Source organism: Strongylocentrotus purpuratus, unplaced genomic scaffold (genome assembly GCF_000002235.5).
Source record: "Strongylocentrotus purpuratus isolate Spur 01 unplaced genomic scaffold, Spur_5.0 spur5_scaffold_21, whole genome shotgun sequence".
Classification (NCBI taxonomy): domain Eukaryota; kingdom Metazoa; phylum Echinodermata; class Echinoidea; order Camarodonta; family Strongylocentrotidae; genus Strongylocentrotus; species Strongylocentrotus purpuratus.
The window spans coordinates 14298698-14325937 of record NW_022145607.1 but is presented as its reverse complement, the minus strand read 5'-3'; the positions used below and the strand labels follow the sequence as shown (position 1 = coordinate 14325937).

Sequence of the window (27240 nt, the reverse complement as noted above, 5' to 3'; positions counted from 1 at the left end):
TGGTTGTATACACCATAGATATGATTAAAAAAGTGTAATGTCTTATTTATTGGACGTTAAGTTGTAAACAAAATCCAACTTTATGAGCAACAACTATATATGTATGTTTTAAATCTAAGATTGCAAAATAATGGGCTGTGGATCAATATGTACTGTTAATTCATGGCATCTGGACTTTCATCCTTAAGGTTGTCCACCTGTCTATCTATTCAAGTCAATATAAAGTTAAGTACTAAAGGTTGACATAATTGATCTTATCAGTATATTATATTTCTGTCATTATTGCGATGCCCATACAGCAATCATTAACTTGCTTAAGTAAACACAGTTTTCATAATTCTTGTAAAAGGTCTTAATACCCATCTTACCGAACCTGTCGTATAAAACATACACAAATTATTATAAAATGATTTTTGTTCTTCTCCAAAACAAACAAATGTAATATTTATCTTTTTTTCTAATTAAAACTGCTTCTGTTTCAATATCTTAAAGCTCCACTGCACTAATTATAGCTACTTGCGCCCTCTTTATAGCAAACAATGGCTTATCGGTGCCTGTTGGTCCCCCATGATCCCCTTTTTCTTATGTTAATTGAGGGCTGATTTGATGAGATAACCACCTGCCAGTGACCTTGTAGGGAGGTCTACCCCCCCCCCGGCCAAAATAGTGCAGACGGGATTTAAAAGAATATTTATATTCTATAATACTTTATTTATTTTTCAATCCGATTTAAATTCTGATTCTAGACCGCGGAGGCTGAATCACTTGCAACATTATGCTTGATAAGGAACATCAGCCAGTGTACAGATACAAATTCCCTTTTACAGCTCCAATCAAGAGGGACCATAATGCTAAACATATATGACGGTATCATGGACTGGTTGCTTCCTTTTCAACTTCCTCTTCTAGTAGAAAACAGATTTTCAAATTAAATCCTCTGAAGCTATTAAAAATGCTCCTGTAAAGGCACTCAAATTTTGCCATCGAGTATGAGACATTTGGTTTGATAAGATATATAATATTTTAATGGGAGTAAAATTGTCAAGGACACTTCCAAAATGTCCTGTCTTTTAAACAGAAGTGTAGAATCTTGCAGAAGAAAAAAAAGAAGAACTAGTTACAGTTGTTATAATTCAAAGTCATAATTCATGATACTTAGCTCTTCAAATTAGTCCTGCAATTCCAAGAAATATTATTTTACGTGTTGTTACTGATCTGAAAAGCTATGATTTTGCAACGAAGGATATTGTTTTCAAAGTTACATTACATAGATAATCATGTTCATGGTAAACCGAAAAAATATATGAAATTGACAATTTCAAAGTAGCAATTCATCTGAGCAGCAGTGAACGAATTTAATGGCGTGTTTGAAACATTCCTAGAGGCACTGCTGGCATGACCATGTGTCAATAAAAAATGTTGATGCCTGAAGCGCTATTGTAGCAATTGCACAATAACAAATACAAAAGAAACAACAGAGCATTATGATGGCAATGAAAACAGATTTGTCCTGCAGGGAAAATATTATCTTTGACTAATGATGTCTTTAGAAAAAAAATCAAAGCTAATAGAAAATAATTAATGATTAATTTCATATAAACACACTATAGTGCCAGAACAACACATTCCCACAAACTGCATGACCTTACATGACAATGTATATCACCTTTAGATTAACGACCATATGAGTAAGAGCAATCCTTGTGACACATATTACTCTTTTAATCTCCACAAAGGTACCTCGACGTTACAGTGGCAGATATCAGCTGCAATAATTTTAAATTGGAATTTATTTTTATGAAGAAGGAAAAAAAAAGGACTAATTTTTCTTTTGTAATGATTGCAGTAGGGGCGTGGCACAGAATATACTGAATATACTGATAAGATCAAATATATGTATATATATATATATATATATATATATATATATATATATATATATATATATTTGTAAATTTATATTGTAGTCTATCGCATTTAAAGCAACATTGTGTAATTTTAAACATTTTAAACAATTTTTTAGAAACTATTATTTCCTTAGTATGGCACATCAAAAATGTTTATACACAAATTCAAATTCAATAATTTCCAAAAATTTCTGTTACCATTCGTTGAAATATGCGCTATAAATAGTTGCGGGTCTGTTTTCATTGAATGGCTAACGTCTTTTGAAGAGAAAAAGAAATCATCGTAATATTACTACAAGAAGGTTCTACATTATATAAGGATCACCGTCTCACCTCGCACAAACACACGAATGCTCAAAGGTATGTGTAATTACGAAAATCAAGCCAACAACTGTGGTGGTTTATTGAATCTCCCAATCACCAATACACCACCAATGCGCATGAGCATACATCAGCATACGTATGAATATTTATATGATTAACCATAGTTAAGATTCGATAACGATATGATCTACAACTTTTGTATTTCAGAATATGTCAATAATTTGATTGCAAAATATATAAGATAGAAGAATAGAAAATATTATTATAAAAACATATTGATACAAAAACAAGTTTAGTTAAAATATTGTAGGAAACTTAGGAAATTTATTTTACCTTTAAATGATTTAGTAATAATCTACACAGGTTATATACGACCAGTATTAGAAAATTGCGCCCCAGTGTTTCATAGTGGTCTCACATCTGAACAAAAATACAGTCTTGAACGAATACACGGAGGGTTTCCAAAATTATTTTAGGCTCTAATTGTATGTCATATTCACATGCATGTCAAGTATGCAATTTAAGTACACTTGAAGAAAGTAGACTTGTACTGTGTAGAAAATTTGCAAAATCTTTAGCAATTCATCAAGCATGCCAGAACTGGCTACCTCCCCCCAAAAAATTCAGGCTTCTACATATCATAATTTCAAATGCAAAACCCACCGCTTCAAAAACAGCCCTTAACCATATTTGATCAATATAATTAACCATAATTAAATGCTTTTTTTAACTACATGTTAAATTTCAAACACAGTACTGGTCTTCACCTAAGTCGTCTCTAGTCTTAAAATCCAATGTATTCATGTTTAAGCATAAAACTTCCTTTTGTCATTTTTAATGTGTAATGTAATTTTAAATGTATTTTTAACAATCTTTAACTCACTGATCAATGTGGCATGATACTAATAATATTAATAATATAGTAGGTTCTTGTATAACGCTGGTGTCTGTCAGACTCGACACTGGTGCTCCACTATTATTCCCCCCACTTTTAGCATGCCTGTCATTATGGCGCTCTAGTATTTCAGGGATTTAGTTCCTGCCACATACCCATTTACCTCACCCGAATGCATCGGATGTGACGTATTTTTATTAATGTTCTGCCAATTGACAATCTATGTATTTATCTATTCAGTCATGATTTCTTTCAACAGGGTAGTTTCATTCAGTTCCACCTAGAGCCAGTGGACCTGTTTTTCAAGAAAGCCCTGCATAATACAATAACAATATAAAAACATAAGTATAGTAAATGCAATAGTGCCGGGGCGAGACTCGAACCGATCCACAGTACGGTGACGTAACCCAGGACGTAACCACTAGACAGTTCATATGTATCACTTGTCTATTCGCCTTATTAACGACCGTGATTGCTGACTGACACGAATGACAAATAAAAGTGTTCAATTTCCTAGTATAGGTAATTGTTTAAGAATTGTATACACATTTTTTTTCTCTCTAAAAGTACATCTAATTGGAATTTATCGGAGTCAAGTTGATATTTTAATGCACTTTAGTTAAGACAATATACTGACAATAATCGTAAAGTTAAATTGAGTATGCACAAGTTGAAATTTGATAATTTGCATAGATATATATTAGAACTTGATGTTATGTGCATCATGTAAAACGTCCTTACCAACGGTGCGATTTTTAAACAACATAAATGTGCAAGTCTATGCCTTATTTCCTCATACATGTATGTCATCAAATATAAAACCTAATGCATCAAATACGCTAACCGATTCTAATATGTGGTATAATAGCATGCATCATACACCATTTAATTAATATGATATGTACATATTTCATACTTAAGCTATTTTCACAAAAGTTTTCATCGAGTAAATAGAAATTATTTATACAACACCTACGTGTATCCTTGTCATTTGATTGGAGGATTGTTGGTCACATGATATTCAATAGATGTTCTATTGCACGGGCGTGCATTTTTGGTTATATTCGCCGTGCATGTTTGGTTATATATGCAGACTGCGACCTCTCTGCAGTGCGCGTATCCCTGCGTGTATCTGACGCGAAGGCAATCTGAATGTAATCGAGAAGGCTTGACTCCCAACTTTAATTTATCTTTAATATAAGGAGTAAAGCATAATTTGTTGATTAACGTTCTATTAGATCTTCTTCGATGTTGTATAAAACAATTAATGAATGTTTTTCATTTGTTCAATATTGCGAATATCGCACTACTGAACTCATAACCATTCATTATTTGTATAATACTTTATGATAACAATTATATGCAATCTCGTGATCATGTTGTGCATGGTTGAATTACAGTAAGTAGTACCTGGTAAAATTCCGATGTAGATTGTCTACTTCCGGGATAATACTAAATGAAATATATTACACTTTTAAACGTAGTGTTAATTCGATATACAATTGTGACTATTATCAAAATCCATGGATCATACAACCTCAAATTCTCAAAATGTAAAAATGACATTTTTCATACAACCCAATCGCTGATCAAGAAAGTCAAACTAAACGGCATTTCACAGACTGAGATCATGAGTATATATATTTCTTGAATGGCCGTTGTCAATAATTAAAGAACAATGGAAATCGCTCATTGTCATTTATTTCGAATCCATCTTTGACTCGTCCCATTTCACTTTGTTGTGGTTCAAGAGAGCATCAATTTTGTTCTCGAGACGGTCAAAGCGATCCTTCATCTGTTTCTGCTCGACGCGGATTTGGGTCATGTCGCCTCCGATTTGGACAATCTTCGGCCCCTCTTCTTCGACCCTCTCGCTCACTGTCTCCACTTTGGTATCAATGCGCTTCAGGCGATACTTGAGGCTGGTGAACAGTTGTTCGGTGGTGACTTCCTCGTGCAAGAATCCACCCTGGTATTATCCAAAATAAAAACAACTGATAAGTAAGTGAGGCGGGTGGGCTAATTGAAAGAGCAGTGGTCTCGTAACCGGGAGGTCCGGGTTCGAAACCAATTCGATTCGCTCGTACCCTTTGGTAAGCAGTCATCCCCATTACCAAGTCCTTCGGGCCTCTGGTTGCTTACTTACAAGCATATACATGCGCAGTCTTAGCAGCCAAATAAAACAAACAACGCAACCAACCAATAAAGAAAGTACTTTTTTGTCCTGCTTTAAAAGTCATGAAACAGTATTTCAGACCTGCATACGCTAAAAACATCCATAGGACAAGTAGCTTTGCTTCCTTTGGACAGGTAACGTCGAACATATCGCAGTTTTCTTTTATTAGACAATAATGGTTTAAAACAATTTTACGAGCGTTTTAAAACAGATCTAAGCACAATCATTCATATTAGCAAACCACTTTAAAAAGATTTTGTCCAATGACTATAATTTACTCTGGAACTATCCCAATATTCCATTAGTTTCTGGGGAGGGTTGTTAACCTTCTTCTTTATATCGTATGAGGAGGTTGCACAATACAACATCGCACTCATATGGATTAGTATTCTTACCTGTGCCGTAGTCTTGTTGCAAACCTGAATGGCCTGTCGTAGGAGGTTCTGGTCTCCAGTCAGCGTACGGTACCACTTCTGCAGTCCCTTGCAGCACGACCGATTAAGATTGAAGCGTTTAAACCTGATGACAGCCGAACGCCAAATGAAGATTGGGAGGGCACGTTGCACCTCCATCACCAGTTCCACCTGTCATTTAGCATATATAGTACGTTGTGTTATTACCTAAAGAAATTATGTTGGGATTTCGAAATATTGAATTTTTTTGTGGCTTTTCAAGTTGCCATTCGTTGATATTTTTTTGTCTTTGCAATGGTGATAGACAAGATATTAAGGTCGGTGATGTATATCCCAAGATTTGCCGTAGGTTACCTTTTCCCCGCTGTCGACATAAAAAGGTACCGACAAGTAAAATGTTAGAGTAACGGTAAATCTGAAGGAACACCTGAGAAGTCTTTGGTGCGCATGGTCTGCAGAAAATGCAAGAGATTAACGTGGTAGGCTTTCACTTCCACGTTCATCTTCATTACCAAGTTCAGGTCAGTTTAGGTGCTTCGTATTCTCGGGCAGATTGCTTACTTACAAAGTGATATCACTAAAACATTAAAGGTAGGGCTTATAGTAGGTTGGCCCATTAGCCTGCTTTCACGCATAGTAATGAACAGCACATTGCCACTTGCTCCTGCACACAGCTGCACAAGGAATTCTTTCAGTCACAAGCACTTACAACAACAACAACAACAACAGTAACAAGCTGCTCTGCACCGTCCACTCTTGGACAGCGTCGTTGTACTTCATTGAGGGAGTACTTACTCAAGGGACGAGATGTAATGCCTGTCATGTTAAAAGAAACTGTACAGTGAAAGACACAATGGCCGATGGCAAGGAAAATAATATCTTACTCACCTGCATTGCTAGACGATGAAGCTTTGCTTTTTCTTGAATTGCATGGATGTCATCAACAGCCAGACCAACCTAGTCAATAAAAGGAAACATTATTAGCTGGCAACGGGTTTAATTCGACGGAATTTATCTTACAATGTAACTTTGAACCCAATGACAGCTGATTTCTTCCTCAGAGTTTCATATTCATCCGTTGTATCATTATATGTGTTCTTCTACTTCTATATGACAGTTGAAATGGTAGTTTCTACTGCCGCAGCTATAAACAAAAAACATTCATGGGGGTATTTCACAAAGACTAAGATCGACTTTACTATGGCAGGCCATTCATGCTAATTTTTGTTCTCACCGTTTACTGGCATCGGTCTCTCAATGGACGTACAAATCATGGTCACAAATCTAAAGATAAAAATGGTGAGAGCAACAAGTGGCCTGCCATAGTAACGTCCATTTAAATTCGATCTTAGTCTTTGTGAAACACCCCCTGTTCCTTTGAAGTCTTGGATTGTCAATAATAAAACTCTATTTGTGATTCCTAGAGTGACTTGAAGTCATACCACAACCGATATTACGTGTACTACACTAGCCATGCTAGCGCAACTCCCTTCTCTCTACTTCTTTTTCCGTGCCTTTTCTCCATTTTCGTCTAGTTTGCTTCTTCTTTCGTACCCTCCACATTTGTTTTCTGATTATCTCTAGACGTACCAGGAGGTTCATGATGAGGATGGACATGATGATGAGGAACAGAAGGAAGATGGTATACGTGACGCCTTCGTAAAAGACAGAAGTGAGGAAGAAGTCTTCTTCACCATCAGCTAAAGTGTTCTCCGTAGCGAGGTAGTTCTGACTGTGGAAGATGTCCCCAAAGTCTAGCTCTCCGATCATCATCACAAAAGTCTTGGCGAAAGAGTACTGCACGCTGTGAAAGGGTTGCTATGTCAGGAAGGAAAGGAAAACGATGAAAGTGTTCATATCTGACAAGGAGTCCGCCGTAAATGTTTGTATTTTAGCACTTATCATGCTGATGTTCATTTCGTATGGATGATAATGATTAATCACATTAAGTACACCGCCTCTACTTCTAATTGTACACCATGCGTAGGGATAAGATGATTCAGCAGTAAAATCATTTTTGTAGACCTATTTGGGACTCTTCCTACGGGTAACGATAGCGTAACCAAATTTAAACACCATGATATGACTTTTATTCGCAATGGCTAAGGCATACCCCCCCCCCTTCCTACTCCTCTTCCTCTCTTCCCACGGTCCAATAAAGAAAGATCGCAAGAAGGATTGACCATGATGTATGCCATCAATGGTGAATTGATAAGCTATGTAGGAAGTCGTAAAAACGATGCAATGTAAAGAACATTTAAGACACTCATTTCATTTAAAAAAAAATGATTTTCGAACAATAAAACTGCCATGAAATTTTCCTTTTCGTTTATTTATTCGAAAGAAGTATTGGATTTGGTTCTAAAGGTGACTTATGAATGCCTTCTCTTTACAATTAAGGCCCAACCTGTAGATGTAAGACGCACCATATAAACGACCTGATATTACCTGGTTCATGAGGAGTGTGTAAAAAGCCAACGCAAAGGCGACGACAAAGAGGATGAGAATGAGGACGAACTTCATGAATGTCCGTAGAATATCTGAAACGTAACGAAATTTGATATTGTTTGTGGGGTCGTAGACAATATTCTGTTTTCAATTTCACACTGATAATTACAGCTCAACTAGCAACATGAGTTTAGTGTATCCACTAAATCACATGATAGTAACAGAGGAGGAAGTATCTATTCCAAAAACCAAGAAATTCTTTCGATTGTTCACACTCATACACATGATACCCCAAGGGGGGATTCAATAATTGGTGGATAAATATCTACACCCCCTCCCCTGATAGATAGATCTTACCGATGAACATGATGACGTAAATCCCCAGCCCCGAGAAGCGACGGATGAAGAGAATGAGATTGATCCATGCCAGGAAGACAGCCACTGCACCGCACTGCCATTGCCAACCCTATCATGAACAGTTAAGAAGTGACGACATTTTATTTCAAATTACATATTTCTTGAGAGCTCTTTCAATTGCTGCGTCGATCTCGGTATAGATATAAATCAATCGTTTCGTTTTAGCTATTTTTCTCTCGCTTGCTCTTAAATGACGCAGCCCCTCTCCAAGAAATATGATGAAGACAATTGTCTTTTCCGTCAATTGCTGCAAGGTTGTGGAACCAGTAACCTCCACTCTGAAGACTGCTTTATCTGTCGACCACCTCAAGAAGATTTTGAACGCCAGAATCTGTTGTTAGAAATCATTGGCTTCTATACGTCTGTATTGTCTCAGCTGTTTCACTTAAAGTCTTCGATTATTGTGTGTACTACTTTTTGATGCGTTTTGTGAAGGTCTTTGTAACTCGGGGAAAAGGCACTATATATCAAGTAATGTGTAGATTGAATTGGGTTGGCCAGATTTGAAAGAATATCTCAAAGCAGAAAAGACCAATCATACACGTAATGCCATAATACATGGACTGTAATAATCATACTTGTATAGCTAATTTCAGATGCGCCTATATGATTTCATAATTATAAGCTCGTAGTCTTTAAACAAAAATCATAAGAGATTCTCCTGTATGCGCGATTGACGCTTAACAGTTTCATTTCCAACCCGGCCTTAGACCAAGTTTTTGAAGTCTCGGACCTGGACCTGAAAAGGTATCATTCTCGGTCTTGACCATGGTCTTACCAGTCGTAGGCTAACCCCCATGAAGTACTGGACCCCGCTAAGTGGCAAGACAAGGAGAATGGCCAGGACGTACAGAGACCACTCGATTAGGTTCCCGAAGCAGAAGTAAGACCTCCTCTGAACAAGCAACTGGGATAACTACAAATTGAAAAGAAAACGATCAGTGATTCTTTTTCAAACTTACAAAATGTTCTTGGACGGAGTCATCAAGAGTGTTAAAAGAAATGTATACCCCTTTTGAAAATTATGCAATTCAAGTTTTAGCGGTAACCTCTCGTTAGTATATTATCGTACTTATCGTTGGTATCATTAAAAGCCTGTTTATTCCAAGCCTGTATTTTATGTATGTCATCTAATAACATGCCTATCCTCGTTATTACCACCCACCAAAATGCGATTCTACACAAAACAAAGGAAAATCTTGAAAAATTGAAATGTACCTCCCGAAGCAGGTTGATCAACGAAAGAACCAGTATGATCCAATCACCGATGCGACCAAAGAAGAAGATCGTAGCTTCATGGAACCCTGCAGTCCATTTTTGTTCGCCGTTGGCGAACCAAGATACCCCCGCACTCTGGTTGGCTTGTCGCACATAGTAACTAGGCGGGACTACGATGACGTAACCAGTCAGCATAGCAACAAAGAGAAGGTACGAACCGAGGGAGGCCAAGAAGAAGTACTGTCCGACTCGGCTCCACTTGTGACTGAGCAGGCTGGAAACAAGGGGATGGCCCAAGAGATCTGCACGCTCTGAGGTCACCTGAAATTCAAAGAGTTATTGATACTTAAGAAATGGGAACGTCATATTTTATCAATTTTATGAGTTTTATTGGATACTGAACTAAAGATCGGGCACCAAACAGAGATACAATAATCCATCTCAGACGAGGTGCTTGAATACAGTGTACTTGTAGATACGGATACTTCTACAGTTATTTTTCTCTCTAGTAAGTAATAATGCTTTCAAAATAATACCAAAAGGACACATCTGCATCACTCTTTTTCCTAACAGATTTACAAGGCAAAATGAAATTGTCATTTGTTTTCTTCACGATTCTACCGTTCCAATTGCTCATAGGCCTTTATGCCACCCATGATCCATGACCAATTTGATTTGGATTAACATTAAACTCTTGCACACTAGTTTATGGGTAATTACTTTCTACCCTTGGATCGAGAGAAACGAATAACAATGTTTATCAACACCTGGCAAAGGAGGAAAAAGGCCTTAGCCACACGAGAACATTTCACAAAGGGTTTGTTCGTTTGAGAGAGAGGGGCCATGCAAATTGTACCCACATACGGAGGACAGGAAATAGCCTTGATCATTACTTCAGAACCTCTTTAGCTTATTCTCGAAAATCCTCGTGGCAAATATATTGGACATTGGATTTTACTGGCTAATATTTCTGGGCCATGTTTCATAAAACTTGTTATCAATGTGTCTTTTTGGAAGTGATATGTTATTGGTTAAGCTATTAAGTGGCCCTAATATGTAGAACAATGTGTGCAGCGCTTTGTAACTGCGCGGAAAAGACGCTATATCAAATAACATTTTATTTATTATAAGAAGATAACTATGGCATTTACCATAATATTAAGAGGATGGTTAGCAGCAATGTCTTTTGAACTGGTCGTATACGGCCTTGCGCTCTTCATCAAATGCCCATGATCGTCGTACTGGTCTCCCGTCGGCGCCGCCGGAGTTTCAGGGATCTTCTTGGACTTCGGGTTAATCATTTTGTCGGCTTTATCTTTGACTGTGATATGTATCTCGCTGTCAGATGCAGATTGCCCGTTGGGTTTAGTGGTGAATGAAGTCTCTTTAGTTTTATCCTCGTCATCGTTGTCGTCATCATCGTCATCGTTTTTCTCTTCTTCCTCTTCCTCCTCGTCATCATCGTCGTCGTCATCATCATCTTCATCTTCATCTAGGGAAGGGCAATGATAATCATAATGTCTCCAATTATTAATAATCAATATTAAGTTGTAAACGTAAAGGGATCAAGAACATTTAGTGATGCACAACCTACTTCAGCACGAAAAGATCTCCTCACATAGGGCATAATTCAAAAGTCTAGCATTGGTGCTTTGTGATCATTACAAAACAATACCATTAGTTCTCTGTGTGTTTTAGTTTAGTATCGTGTTGCTTTCATTGACAATTATTATGCAATGGATGGAATGAAAAGAAGAGTAGCTCTTTTTTGTTTAATTATTATTTTCTAGACATCTGATCCTTCTTGAAGACTCCAGTAAGCGGGACGGCCTTAACAGCTCTCTCGTTCTCCACTGCTCTGTTTGTGGTGGAGCTTGAAAAACAAGAACGCAAAGCTGGATGGCATAAAGGTAGGGCTGGGGTGCTGGCAGATTTCTCTGCACTACTCGGCACACCACCAACTGTAACATTAAAGAGCTACGTTAAACATGTATCATCCTTGTCAGCTTCAATTACTACTTCTAATATCACCACCACCAATACCACCATCACTGTTACTAATACTGAAGCTGCTGATACTTCTACTGACCATCGGAATCCTTTGGCCTATCCCAATGGGAGAAGGAATCCTCGAGGAACTCGTAGTCAAACTCAACCCAAAAGTTACTGTCCTTTGGCCCTGCGTCTGGCGATACTTTGACACACTTATCCATGACTCGTTCAGCAACATCTGAAGAAGAAAGGGGAAGTTGTATCATTTTCACGAAGTGGCAAGAGAGTAATACAGGTGTTCAACGCTTCTCAAGTGCTGTAAAATTACCAATGTATCAAAATATGCTTTGTGAAGTTGCAATGTGGTATTACAGGGACATCTATTAGGGATGGTATACTTTGGTATGACATACAGTAATACAGGTGTTCAACGCTTCTCAAGTGCTGTAAAATTACCAATGTATCAAAATATGCTTTGTGAAGTTGCAATGTGGTATTACAGGGACGTCTATTAGGGATGTTATACTTTGGTATGACATACAGTACGCGCATGAAGCTTCAGGTACTGAAAGTACTCAACTCTAGGGGATATATAATTATGTAGGCCGGAATAGTCTATTCTTACATGTAGTTAGTTGTAACTCTGATTTACGACACACATGGAAGAATGCAATTACTTCAGCCTACATTTATGTAGAACATGGTATATAAGAATAATGTTGTCTAAAATGTTATGTATATTGTGATAAGGAATGTTGAGGAAAGGAACAGCAGACGGATAAAACGGTTTCACTTTATCGATATCTGGGCAAATTTCCAAAGTGATCTATATATTGAAAACAAAATCATCTGAAAGCACAAGCTCAAGGACAAACATAATTTGTTAGTCCATTTACGACTCGAAGATTTTTACTTGCAGTGCGTTCATTTATTGTTCATTTACCTGGCATGTTTTTGATGAGTTTTCTCATGGGTGTAGTCCTCTCATATGTATCATCATCCAGACTGGATACAGACATCACTTCTCGCCATTTGTCGTGACTTAAAATCAAATTGGCAATGTTCCTAAAGATGAGAAGTAGGTAAAACGAGATTGATCAAGGGGAGAGAGAAATTCCAATGGTGCGAATCATGGAAAGATCAATAGAGAAGTCGAAACGAAAGTTTGGAGCGTGTAGGGGGTTTGGGTTTGAGATATCGTGAGAGAGAGGGGGGAGGAGGTTAGAGAAAGCTAGACATTACATTTCGTTTCGATCTGGTAATAGTAAGCTGTCCGTCACTGGATGTCGTTATTTGCTTAGTCAGCCTCTAGAATAGTGTTCATCATGTGATCTTAAAGTAAAGAATGTCATTGTGTTCTCGTTGCCCGGCCTTTGACAACTACCACCTAGGATAGTTGTCAGGGGGAAGTTGTCCGGGGGTAGTTGTCCGGGATTTAGTTGTCCTAGGGGGTAGTTTTTCTAATGGGTAGTTGTCTTGGGTAGTTTTCCGGGGGTAGTTGTCCCGAGGGGTAGTCGTCCTAGAGGGCAGTTGACTGAGGGGGAGGGGGGGTATTCTGGGGTGGATGTCCAGGGGTATGTGTCCGGATACGAAGATATACATGTATTTATGGACATAGAGACATGGGGAGGAGGAAGGGGAACCAGGTAATCTGATTCGTGTCGTTTTGTGATCTTACTCGTGCCCGTTGTCGATGGCATAGTCGAGGCAGTTGAGTCCCTGCTTGTCACGCAGTACGATGTCGGCTTTCTCCTCATAGACGAGGAGCTTCACCATATCGATGTGACCTTTCTTGCAGGCTAGATGCAAAGGTGTTATCTGGAAAATGAAGCAGAATATTATATACCTGTTAGCCATGAACTCGTAATAACCTGCCCTAATTATTGTAGATTGTAGTGATACTGCAATGTTGAGGTAACGTAAGATTCACATTATCTAAATTGTTTATACAATGACACTCGTTGATATCATGCCATAAAAATGAACGTTGACTTCATGTTGTTATTTCTAATTTTCAGTCACACCATGGGAAGCTCTTAAATGAATCCCAGAGACCTGCGTTGGTGTTGTGATATCTCCTCTCATTGCAGCAGAAATTGAACCAGGATCAGATTAAAGTACCTGGCATTCGTCTCGATTATCAGAGGCTCATTGAGGATTTGAATTGTTTCAGAATCGTCTTTTACCGCTCCATAATTATATACAGATGATCTGCACCACGTGCAAGAAGATAACTATATCAGATCTGAGTTACCTACCTCGTACAGGTCTGTTTCATCAACTCGTGCCTTAGCTTTGAGTAGTTGCTTGACTGTCCTTATCCAGCCATTGGCTGCTGCAAGGTGCAAAGGAGTACGCTCTTGTGCATCGTCATAGTTTCTTTTAGAAGAATTGAAAGAACAATTATTGATCAAAACCATATACATGGAGATAGATAATGTAAACCTACATTGAAACAGTAATTTTTCATTTCGCCTTGCAACAACAAGTAGGGGAAATCTTTCCCTCTTTGTGATTCTCAAATAATTTCAAAATAATTATATTAGGGAAAATATTAGTCATTGCCGCCCTCCCCCACCTAAAATCGACACCCCTTTGCTGTTGTGACCAAAATGAGATTACCTGTATATCTACTCGTTCAGTTATGAGGCTATGACGCAACAAAAGCAGGTCGGTTTTCTTTTTATGGTGACGTAAAGTGTAAGTCTCTCATAACACAGAACTTAGTGAATCCACATAAGATGACACACCGTCACCGTAAATTACACGTTAACAAAAACGCGGCGACTTTTTTCGCGGTGGTTTACCGCGTCATTATTTAACAAGACTTTAGATTTCAGTTTTCTTACGTATCATTGACGTTAGCCTTCGCCTTGATGAGCTCCTGAACGGTCAGGTCATGTCCAGCCTCGGAGGCATAGTGGAGCGGTGCGTTACCCACGTCATCGCACTTATCAACGACTTCGCTTCTCTTCCATCGGATCAATGCCGCTACCGTTCTGCACAATGAAACATCATGAATATAAATGTATACAATCGTATTTCCTCAAAAACACAAAAGTTCTGGGCTTTGTTTGAAAAATTGTCACATTTTTGGTGGTGGTTATTTTTCTCGTGGGCAGGGTAGAAGACAGATATGTGAACTTTGAAATAATCATGACTATAACAGCCAATGTAAAAATGCATAAAAAGTATATATGATTAAAAAGAAAAAAACCATCATGAACTTGTTTTAATTGACTTTCTTCATTCATAGGTGCAGCAAAATATAGGGTTTATGTAAACCATTTAAAGATACTGTATGTGATGGTATTGGAGTGCATAAATACCATCTCAATGGGCAAACACATCTTACAAAGGCCTAGTAGCAACGAATGTATATTTTCATTCATGTGTTCAACTAATCATTTCTTAGAAAGATTATGCTATAAATATTCTTTCGATTTCAGTGTTATGAGTTACTCTGTGTGTCCTTTCTTGGCGGCATCGAGAATGAATTCGGCGATTGTGTCATCATTGGCGCCATGGAGCTTAGCCCCGTGGTGAAGAAGAAGCTGAGAGAAAAGAAGAGAGTCGACATCATCATCATTATTCCCCTTAATCATCCTTGTTACCACAGTCATCTTTATCCTCACCCTCATCTTCATCAACATCATCATCACCATCATCATCGCCATCGACAACCTGAATAACATTATTATCATCACCATAACCACCATAAAGATCAATCACTATCGAGAAATTTCATACCCTATGCATATCCCATTGAAATAATTTATTTTCGGATTTATGTTATTGTCTTGTTCATAAAGTGATGGACAAGGCTATTGAAATTACCTCGGGTTTGATTTTGTTTTAGTATTTGCGTTCGTGCTTTCATCATCGTTATTGTCATCATCAAGAACAACATCGTTATCATCGGCACAACCAACGACGTTATCACAACCATCATTAGCAAAATAAACAAATTATCTTAACAATCATCATCGTAACCTTCACCTTCGTGTTCTTCTATATACATGTATTTCTCCTTTCACTTTTTAATATTCTTCCTCTGCTTCGTCTCTGCTACGTCATGTCCTTCACCATCTCTACTGTTAACAAATCTCTTTTATTTGCTTACCTGTAGTGTATTTGCTTTGTTCTCCGTAGCCACCCACTTGAGGAGCTCCGAGGCCGCGTCTTGATTATCACTCGTAGTCGTGCTCGTGTTCAAGTTACGATTACGATCGAGCAGACCGATGATAGTGTCGAAGCTACCGGAGTTGGTCGCGACCTGGAGGGGCGTGAGCTGTTCATCGTTCTTGGCACTCATGTCAGCACCGCTGTAGCAGTTAAAATTGTCGTATTAAACCATAGTGGAAAGATAAGAGCACCTTTAAGAACTATTGCATATGACAGGGGTTAAACAAAATATTTTGATAATTATGAATGGTTAAAGAAAAACATGCGAAATACATTATAAACGCATCAGAGTTTCTTAAAAGATGAAGGTCAAGGAACAACTAGGGAAACTAGAAGGCAGAGATATGTAGAAGAGTGTTACAATAAACCTCCGAGCTGGGAGAAGTTACGTTGATACTAATCTTCTTTGCTTCCCTTTTTCTCAATTCTTTTCCTTTAGTATTCCTTGTTCGTTGATGTCTTATGGTATGTTTTATCATCAGTTCTTCATCCATACATCGCCTTAAACATTTTCATTCTGTCCCTCGACTCTTCGTTAGTTTTATTTTGTCCCTTCATCTTCCTTCCCTTGTTTAAACCTTACTCTCATTCTTTACTGTTCATTCTTGTCAATCTTCTTCGTTAATATTATTTTGATCGTCTCTTCATATTCGTTAATTTTCTTTCCCCTTGATATGAAGCTTCTAAACATCAATTTTCGTCACCTCTCGTTAAATCCATTTTCTTACATCTATATGACTTAATATAACTACACATTGGGGTTTTGAGCTACAGAAATGTATTTTAAGTGTTCAGAATATTTCTCACTTTTCTACCAAAAACTCCGCCACTAGTTGATGGTTCTCTTTGCAAGCATGATGGAGCGCGGTTTCGTTATCCCAATTTGTGACGTTGATGTTGGCGCCCTTTTCCAACAGCATCTTCACGATGTCGAGATGGCCAGCAGAGCAAGCCTCATGCAGGGGTGTGTCGTCGTTCTCTCCTCCCCCGTAGTTGACCACATCTTCATCATAATCATCGCTGTCGTCGTCCGCCTCGTCTTTACTGTCCGTTTGGTTTGCCATTAACACTGTGGCATACATTGTATTTTTACAATAGGAAAACCCACATGTAATGATATTCAGCTAAACGACTATAGCAATGTAGTGAGGGGACAGGAGTCTATATTTGAAATATTTTTCATAAACGGACAGGGAAACACAAATGTAATATTGGAAAACGGGAGATATCCATATTGGTTGTGATTATTTATGTGTCGTTGTTGCTGTTATTGACAGTATTGGTTGTGGTTTTGTTTTACTTGTTTATAAGTTGTTTCTATTTGACTGCCTGGCACCATTATCCCAGGGCAATTATCAGAATCATTATCGGAAATTACAACTAATTTTAAGTGCAGTATTCAATAGCCAATCCGAGGTGCTCTCACTTTATGGTTTTAATTTATTCAAGGCCAGTCAAATATTTCGCAAAAATTAGCCGATGGTTTGTCCTAAAATATGCTACTTTTTCAAATAAGAGATGAGAATTTTACTGTTGAATAATTATATTGAGTTAAAATATCTACATATTATATTTGGTAGAGCAAAACCCCTACCTTTTCTAAATCATGAAGACCTTTGCAAGTCAATAAAACTTACCATAATAGGCCTATGCACAACATTTCACAATTTCAAACATCAACGTGCAAAAGGGCTTTCACCCTCCCCCTTCGCTCGCTTCCTTACTAGCCCCACCCGACAGCGAATGCCATTTACATCACTGGCTTGCTTATTCCAAATTATTATTTTTTTAAAACTGTGTGTACATATGTTGTATTATTTCATTAAATCAGTCGATAATAATAATGATCATTTCTTACCATGTTCGAGGGAGAGCTGTACCAATTCTTTGTGCCCTCCCCTCACCGCTAGATGGATTGGTGCAACGCCGTCACTGTTTGTCTCGATTAGAACCTAGGGAAAGATAGCAGATGAGTTATACATGCATGTCATATTAATGAGATAGCGTGCAGAAATGTCCTCCTCTTTATAAAACTCAAATTAAGATATTGTTTTTTTTTTTTTATAATGAGAGCGAAGAAAGAAAGGGAAATAGTAATATGATAATTATAATCATAAGAAAGTGTCAAAGTTTAGTAACTTACTTCTTTTAATTTATCGGTCTCCTTTGCCTTTTCGATGATCTTCCTCGCGATCTTTTTGTTGCCCTCGTTGAAGGCTATGTGGAGCGGAGTGTCGAGATTGTCATCGTACACCATCAGGTCAGCTCCCTTGTTGATGAGGAGGGTGGCGATGTCGATCTTCCCGTAAAGACATGCCAGCAATAACGGGGTCGTATGGCGATTATCCGCTTTCTATAAATCAAAAAGACATTTATCCATGGACTTTGTTTTTAGAAATCTGTCTGTAATCTGTGGTGTTCTGGTCTATTGGATAGGTTTCTGGACTGTGAACAACAGGGTGCGGGGTTCGAATTCCTTCAGCGGCATTAATGTCCTTTGCCAAGATATGGCCCGGGCAACCTTTAATCTACATTTGCGACGCTCGACTCTGACGAGGTTGATGGGTACCTGACACATTCTACAATGACAGCAGTGGTAAAGCCGGAGTAATAATAATGGAGCGCTAGGAATGGCGTTTTTTATACTATGAGCGCTATACAAGAATGTCAAGAAATACTGTAAAACTTATTATTTAAATCGATTTGTGCAGGGCTTGTTATTATCATTATTGTTGTTATTATTATTCTAGAAATATATCATTCGTCGACTTATGATTACGAGGTAACATTAATTCAACCGGTGTGTTGGCTCAGTCAGTAGAGCGTCCGCCTCACTACCGGGAGGTCGTGGGTTCGAACCCCGGCCGCGTCATACCAAAAGACGTTAAAAGACGGGAGTTGCTGCTACCTTGTTTGGCGTTCAACATTAAAGGGATATAGCAACGTCGATCTGGCGCTGCTCATTGGCTGCCGGGCTCACGATCAATTGGGCAAAAAGAATTTCCATTTTCGGTTTAATAAAATTTGGAGTGGACTTTAAAAAGATTATTTTTATTATTATTATTATTAATAATATATGACAAGTGGAGTAGCGTGAGTCTACCGATTGAAGGTGGGTGGCGTTGGGACGACGGGTGGGACTGTTTTGCATGGGAAATAAAATGCGAATTTACAAGGTTACTGATTCTGAGAACGGTGCGAGAGATAGTCAACAGGCATCTCATTTTTTTCGTTATTTTCACCCTTTACCCCTTCACTTTCTCTTGTTCTCGATTCTTCTTTCTTTTTATATTTTCACCTCTTGACTTGGAGGTAGATGCCCCGTACGTGCCCCCTAAAACTAGGCCACTGGCAATGATCGTTATTTTTGAACTCATTGAATCTATTTCTCAAAACTCCGATTATATTCCGGACATACCATAGGAGCAAAGCATTTTCCAAAGTCTCAACTTGTTATTTACATTTAGTTCGTTATCACTCTTAGAAAGAAGGTGAAACACAGCTTCAGTGTTGCCTTGTAAAGTGGCGATGTGAAGTGGAGTGCGCCCTCTGCTGTCCTCAGCATTCACATCGGCATTTTTCGACAACAAGAATTTCACGACGCCTTCATCGGGAAGTTTCGACATCCTTGTGGCCGCTTCAACCTGATAAATAAAAGTGATAGAAACATAATTTTTACTAAATTTTAGTATTTCATTCACAAGTGATGATATCGGTAAGATTTGTTTTTCTTTCCATTTTTTAATTTAAAAAAATGTTAAACACTGATCGGCTTTCGTAAAATGGAATCGTTTTAAATTGACAAAGGCTATATATCCCTTTTAAAAATGGCCTACTTAATGCAAAAACACAGTGTACTGGAAAATTGAAACATTCGCCATTTTATATCCTGGAAACTCTTGCTCTGGGTGTACCTGTTTATCATTTACTTACGAAAAAAACATTCAATAATAATGAATTTATGAATGTCCCTTACTTTTGCTAGGTCTTTCTTTGCACCAGCCGCTAAATGAAGAGGACGACGATCAGCTTCACCCACATCGTCGACGTCTGGATAGCACGTTACGATAGATGATTGGTTGCCAGATATTTCAGCAGTATGCAGTGCATTGCAGTGACACATACACAGACGATTGGTGGAAGACAGAAAGTGGGGGGGGGGGGAATAAAGAGATAAAGGGGTATAGAGAGAGAGAGAGAGAGAGAGAGAGAGAGAGAGAGAAAGAGAAATTCACTCACTGTTTCAAAACTACGACGGTTATTCATTTCATTATTCCTTGAGGTGTCGTCATTAATCTCTCAAACCATTAACCCATCGTCACCTTACCGCAGCCACCATCACCACCACCTCACCAGACACATCATCTCCAGAGCAATCTAGCGTCGAAATTTCATCTCTAGCACATCATCTCAGATCCCTGCTCGCATTTCATCCCTCCACCACCAATTCCGCAATGACACCTTCCTACCACCATCTACCACCAATCGCCATCGACATTCTACACTGAATACCTCTGATTTCACCCATCCACCATCAATAACCCAAATGACACCTTCCTTCCATCATCAACTAAACACCTCCACCACCAAACACCATCGACTCCCTGCACTCATACCTTCGATATCGCCCCTCCATCATTAATCCACAAATGACAACTTCCTTCCACCATCTGTAACACAACACCCTGGGTCACCAATCGCCATCGACATTCTGCACTCATACCTTCGATATCGCTCCTCCACCATGAACCCACAAATGACAACTCCCTTCCACCATTTGTAACACGTACACCTCCGCCACCAAACACCATCGACTCCCTGCACTCATACTTCCGATATCGATCACCTTCAATTACCAAACGATACGTCCCCTCCATCATCTACTACACACCTCCACCAACATTCGCCATCGTCCCGATCCCTGCACTCATACCTCCGAATTTACCCCCCCCCCCCCCCCCCCCCACCACCACTACCAATGCCCCCAAAAGACACCTTTCCTCCATTTCACCTGCAACACCCCTCGATCAACAATCTCCATCAGCCACCTGCATCCATTCCTCCCACTTCAACCCTCAAGCATCATTCACCCCTACCTGCCCCATGTTGAACCAGGAGCTTCACCATGTCTAGGTTGTCGATGTGGGCCGCGTAGTGGAGCGCGCTGTAGTTCTTGGCGTCGTGCTCCGACACTGAGTCGGCTCTGTCGCTCGGGTCCATACCATTCAGCAGCTCCTGAAGCTCCGCAAGTTGGCCCGCCCTCGCGACCTGAGATGTGAAAAATATATAAAACTAGTGTTATCTTCCTCAGCTAGATAAAAGATTATTATACAACGTTGACTATGCGCTAGTTGATTATTTTATATGAACAAAATGTCGCGAACCTTGAGCAAGATAGTACCAAAATATAGCACACAGGATTAATTTTAGAATTTGAAAATTAAAAAAAGAATAATATAGCGGTTGCCAAAAGTAGCAGAAAAATTGGTGTACTCTAGCAGCGGTAGTACATTAGAGAAGGAGTAGTAGTAGTAGTGGTGATGGTAGTAGTATTTGTGCGGATGGTGGTAGAAGTAGTAGTAGTAGTAGTAGTAGTAGTAGTAGTAGTAGTAGTAGTAGTAGTAGTAGTAGTAGTAGTAGTAGTAGTAGTAGTAGTAGTGGTGGTGGTAGTAGAAGCAAGCGCGGGTGGACGGGGGCCCGGCGCCCCCCCCCCCCCTTAAAAAAAAGGGGGGGGGGGAAGGAAAGGACAAGAGAAGGAAAAGGGAAGGAAAAGGAGAAAAAAAAGGGTCAGAAATATGAGTAAGAAGTAGACCCAGGGCACTCACTGCTCATGCTCCGAGAATTGAGTCATTTTCAGGTCAAGCTAGCCCTAATTCGTGTATTAGGCCCATATGATTTAAAGGGACTTAGTAACATTGTTCAGATGAGAAAAAATGGTGCTAAGGTAGTGACGTCAATGCTAAATGTACAATTAAAGATAATCTGAAAGTTTGAGTGAAAACAGACCACTATTAATGATACAAATTGGGAAAAACTGATCTGATCGGTTCCTTAATTCTTCCAAATAGATTATTACAATTTACATTTTAAATGGATGTAAATTGATATAGTAAACATGTGAATTTTGTAATTGATTTGATAATTGTAATTGCTAAACGGTGAAAGCTCAATATTCTTCATGTCTTTTCTCTCCTCCTCTCTCTCTCTCTCTCTCTCGTATCTAAGCGCATAGAGACAATTTTGTAATATGCGCTATATAAGAATTGAACATTATTTATTATTATTATTATAAAGCAATGAATTGACTCTACACACCGTTCCAGACATTCAAGTATTGAAAGATTTTTAAAGGCCTGTCTAATGACTTATTGTCATGGAAAAACGGTTGGGGAAATTAAAAAATGGTGGGGAGAATTCACTATTAGAGGGTAATGCACATTGACGCCTTCAAAGAAAACTATAAATATCTTTGTGTTTGGAGAATTTTGTCAGGATTGTTGCATGTTAGAGGGTTCGTACGGTAGAAGGAATATAATAAGTCATATTTGATACAAAAATTACGCATTTTGTTCATCAACCTTCAACACTATTACCAGGTCATTTCTCCCAGGAAGCCTTACATTTTATTTTTGTTCATTCAAACAGCATTGTAAAGGCGGTGAAATAATAATAATAATAATAATAATAATATAATAATAATAATAATAATAATAATAATAATACTGCTTCGTCCTTGATGATGAGAAATTTCACTTCCATCTCTCAACCAAGACTCAGTCAAGCGCAATTAACTATTAAACGAATTTGTCATGAGTCCTGAAATTTCACTTTATTACTGCATGTCATAGAAGTATTAATGAGCAGCGATGGCGAACGATTGTCGCTAAAATTCAACAATCGTTGCTTAGTTTTCTTTCCCCTAAACATTACAATGAGACATCAAGCTACACAGATCTATGATAGACAAACATGATATTGTCAGTCTTTAAAAAAAGTCATAAAACAATAAGAGATAATGCGATCATGTAAACAAGTGCATTTTGCCCATGTTAATCATCCAGTGCCCAATACCCAAGCCAAGCTCGAGCCAGATGCAAATAAAGGTGAACTCAAAGACATTACTTTATGACATATTGTCTACTGTCATGATTGTATTCTCTACTTATTTCTGCTTCCTATTTTTGTATTGTTTTAATATATATATTATAGTGTTCCCTTGTATTGATTAGGTTAATTTGTTTTATTTTTTGGAGGGGACGTGGTTAAAAATGAAAACTTCTTTAACATGCCGTTACCATGACAATGATCTTATTCTGTTACTTCAAATGACTCAAAGTTTAATCCTAATCAAACAGATATCTGAAGTTATTAGAAGCTTACTATTTGCTTCATGTTGTTGAAAATCATAATATTCCCTAACAAAATCCAATGTTTCTTGATTCCTTTCCATTATGATAGCCCAGCGATCACGTCCATCACCTACATAATGGCAACCAGACAGGGTCATAGAAAACATAAAAAGTAATCATTTGAAATTATGCAAACATGGGCATGGGACTGCGTAAATCGTCTACGTCATATTAAGACCATGATTCTCTTTACAATACCCTTTCCCTTCCAATTCTATTGCAATTCAGTCGAGCTATTGTAAAAAGGCAAAATCGTGAGACAGCACACGAGATATATTTTTTTATTCTCAATTCATTAGAAAAAGTGATAATTTGAAATTATGCAAACATGGACATGGTCTGCGTATACGTCATATTAAGCCATGGATATAACTGAATTTCTATTGAGCTATTACAAAACCTTTCCCCTTACTGCTATTGTAAAAAGGCAATATCGTGAGACTGCACAAGAGATATGTTTTTATTCTCAATTCATTATATTCGAGTCACTGACTTTCCCACAATAGTTGAGTTGTATCCTCGTTCTTTGTTAAAAGGAAATTCCTCTCTTTGTCATTGTCCACAAGCGAATGCCTCTCTTCGCCATAGTAAACAATGATATTTGGTTTCGTTTTTCTGTTCATAAAACATGGAAAATACGATGTTCAAGTTTTGAATTGTAGAAACTATGCTAGAATTATTATGGTAAAGCTTAAAGGTACTTTGTCCAGTGTGCAGCAAACATGAAATTATGTAGAAGTTTGCAGGAATTATGAATACGTCACGTATGTCCTACCTGTGAAATTTAAACGTTAGCAGTGTCCTGATATTCAAATTATGTAAGGGGACCCGTTTACTTTCTATACTTCACTGTCAGACATTATTACTATACTATTGACTGACTGACTGTTTTTCTTTTTTTGTGTGGCACTAACATACAGAAAATGAGCTGATATAAGGGTGAGCCTTAGTCTACATCAATAATCCATTTTTTGTCATGGCCAAAATTAAACTGATTGAATCTTTGCGCAGTAAAAAACGTACTACCATTCTGTACAAGGGTCAGAAAATCAGACTATTTCGAAATTGATTGCAACCACTTAAGTCTATTCGACATCAAATGGTCGTTATTTTCCCACTTTAAGACATTTGGAATCTTACCTTTTCTTCTTGTTTTTTGGCTTGCAAATGAGACAGAGTACCTTTTAACATAAGACTGCTAGCAAAAAATCCACTCCCCGGTATATCTTTGATATCTTCTTTTTGGTTCTTTATACATTTGAAAGATAAGATATACCATGACCCAATGTACTAGACAAATATCAAAACTGAAATGTTTTCTTTGGAAACGTAAATACTTTAATACCAGACGTGTGTATAGACCAAGTTGCGTATTTGAACATACACAGCAAAATAATCATTATAGGAAAGTGCAACTTCTATACTTTGAATTGAATTTAAATTGCAATTATGTTTTAATTGGGTTATTCTGGGAAATGTTTTGTATAGTGTAGTTACGAAGTTCAAAGTATTCGTCTTTCTGGTGATAGTGTTTCCTTGTTTCGATAGTGTTTCCTTGTTTCTCTTTGAAACAAACACATCTGTAGACCAAGGCCGCTGTAGCTACAGTGTGTAGTTTCCGCCTAAAATGTTCACATTTGATTGAAACTGCACAAATTGGAGCAAGTGGAGATTGATTGAGCCTATTTCACACATTGTAGAATATCACTCCTTTATAAATCGATAAAATGTTTTTGCTACAGTTATAGTACATTTATTTACAATGTCACTTCGAAAGAAACTGTGTTATGATTTCAAGGTTAATAAACATAATTCTGAACTCTTTTTAGTTACTTGGTGCTGATGAGTTTAACAGTTATAATTATATAAATTCCGTCATCGCATGAATTTTAAACCACGGAGTAAAATATTCAGACAAACAGCCCTCCCCCTTTGAGACCCAATTGACACATGGGCTTAGGTATTGAAATTCAAATATAATATTTCAATGAATACCAGTGGATATTTTTTTCTTAGATCAATCGATAAATGAATTTAGATACTTATTATAAACCTGTAATCCCATTGTTTGTAATAATATACCTATATAGTCTTGAGCTGTCATCAGTCGATCAATCAATGTAGCCTTTTATTATTTTGTATAATATCGTAGTCTTTATTATCATTCTTATAGACTTGAGCTTTCACCCACAATAGATGCCTGAAAAATGTTCCCCGGTCAACCATAATGATCTCATACTGCCCAGTGTCATACCTGTACAACAGATTTCTTCTGATTCTGTTTCTTCTTGACTGACTTCGCCCTGCTGAGCGTTGACGTCTCCTCGTCGGCTTCCAGATTAAAAAAATCATCATCCAAACTACTCAGGTCATCCAAGTCACTATCACCCCAACTGTCATCCCAGCTATCCAAGTCGAGGTCGGCGACGACAGTGACCACGGGTGCAGCATGCCTCTTCGACATGGATCGCGACTTCGAAAGTGATGCCATGATCACGGACCGACAGTAGAACGATTTAAAGAGTCTCTTGATTTGTTAATCAAACCAATAACTGAAATCGTTCGATGTATGGTTAATACACTTAACGTCCAGTCCTGTGAATTTGGACAACCGAGGCTGCCTGTTCTTCCTTTTTGTGTGATTGTAACCCGGGAAAGCACAAAATACAACACTAAACTCTTCTCCCTTTTGTTGATCGTGATTTCCGCCTACTGTATACTTGTTCAACGCAGTAAAAAATAAATGACGTGGGTTTCGAAAGTCAAGGTGAAATGAAAACTACAACGGTGTAACTTGTTTTGTTTGTTTTTCGAGAATAAAAAAAAAAGAGATTTCACTTTATAGATTGCTGTTCATTGCCAGCGATGATTGGTTTCAGAGTAGAAATCGAATTCTGAGTCAACGAACCGGGAAACAATAGCAGGTCAATTATCATTTGCAAAATTGCTTGCATCCGCTTTCTCAGTGGAAAGAGACGTCACTCTGCCATGTTTGGTATATACTCATTTTGTTTTAGACTGACCACTGATTTCAATCCAGCTGTAATCTGGAAGCTTAACATAATGTGTATGCCTACCCGTATGTTATTTTGTTTCCAGATTCGAGAGGGAATGGGATCGTAATAAAAGATGATACTATCATCTTTTTGTCACGTTGCCTTACCCCCCCCCCTCACTTTTCCTGTTCTCTTTTCGCCCCACCCACCCCTCCCTCTCTCTATATCTCTTTTGTCTCTCTCTCTCACTCTCTCTCCCCTCTCTCCCTATGTTTGTTGATGATACTTTGATAAAGAAGAATAGTATATTACACAGCGCCCTCTGCTGATCACATTCAGAAAAGAGTGACCAAGTTTCTAGACTATTAAAAGATTCAAGGAGTGTTTCTATTTTTTAATATCTGTCTCTGTCAGCCCCATCCCCGAGGCTAATGTTCTCTCTCTTTCTCTCTCTCTCTCTCTCTCTCTCTCTCTCTCTCTCCATTCTCTCTCTCTCTCTCTCTCTCACACACTCTCTCTCTCTCTCTCTCTCCCTCTCTCTGTCTCTCTCTCTCTATTTATGACACTTTGATGAACGAGAATGCAACATGTTACACAGCGCTTTCTAATCTTTTTGTTTATTAGCTAACTATACACAATATCACAAACATATACGGTATGCAGATGTCGCAGAATCAGAGGACATAAGGCGACTTTTGGATGTTGTCGTCAGAGAAAGTGACAAGAGAGGATTATCATTAAATTACAAGAAAACGGAATGCACGGTATTTTCAAAGAAGGGAGGAATACCATGCTCTCTTAAGATCAACAACAATCAAATAAAGCACGCCACCTCTGTTTTTTTATATTTTTTTAAATTG

The 27240-nt window shown here is 38.1% G+C and overlaps 1 protein-coding gene across 1 annotated transcript; it reads right to left on the bottom strand.

Annotated features, from left to right (window-relative positions):
* Positions 1–4339: 4339 nt before the first annotated feature.
* On the bottom strand, positions 4340–26002 carry LOC100892041 (transient receptor potential cation channel subfamily A member 1 homolog). The gene is made up of 23 exons (XM_030995244.1): positions 25639–26002; positions 21072–21243; positions 19952–20025; positions 19437–19619; positions 18119–18328; positions 17834–17927; positions 16783–17044; positions 15914–16115; positions 15253–15344; positions 14640–14789; positions 14049–14169; positions 13469–13608; positions 12734–12855; positions 11888–12028; positions 10950–11290; positions 9799–10119; positions 9359–9496; positions 8521–8629; positions 8164–8255; positions 7306–7533; positions 6604–6672; positions 5698–5886; positions 4340–5095 (listed from the first exon to the last, which is right to left on the bottom strand). Exons 1-23 carry the CDS (start codon positions 25873–25875, stop codon positions 4826–4828), a joined length of 3957 nt encoding a protein of 1318 aa, XP_030851104.1. The 5' UTR covers positions 25876–26002; the 3' UTR covers positions 4340–4825.
* Positions 26003–27240: the final 1238 nt, after the last annotated feature.

Bases quoted from the DNA above. Each gene is read 5' to 3' on its own strand.
- LOC100892041 (XM_030995244.1), bottom strand. From the start codon at position 25,875: ATGGCATCACTTTCGAAGTCGCGATCCATGTCGAAGAGGCATGCTGCA. The intron at 15,345-15,913 runs GTAAGCAAATAA...CTTTTCTCTCAG, and splicing joins ACAAAGCAAATACACTACAG to CTTCTTCTTCACCACGGGGC. The intron at 13,609-14,048 runs GTAGGTAACTCA...TTCATTTTCCAG, and splicing joins ATGAAACAGACCTGTACGAG to ATAACACCTTTGCATCTAGC.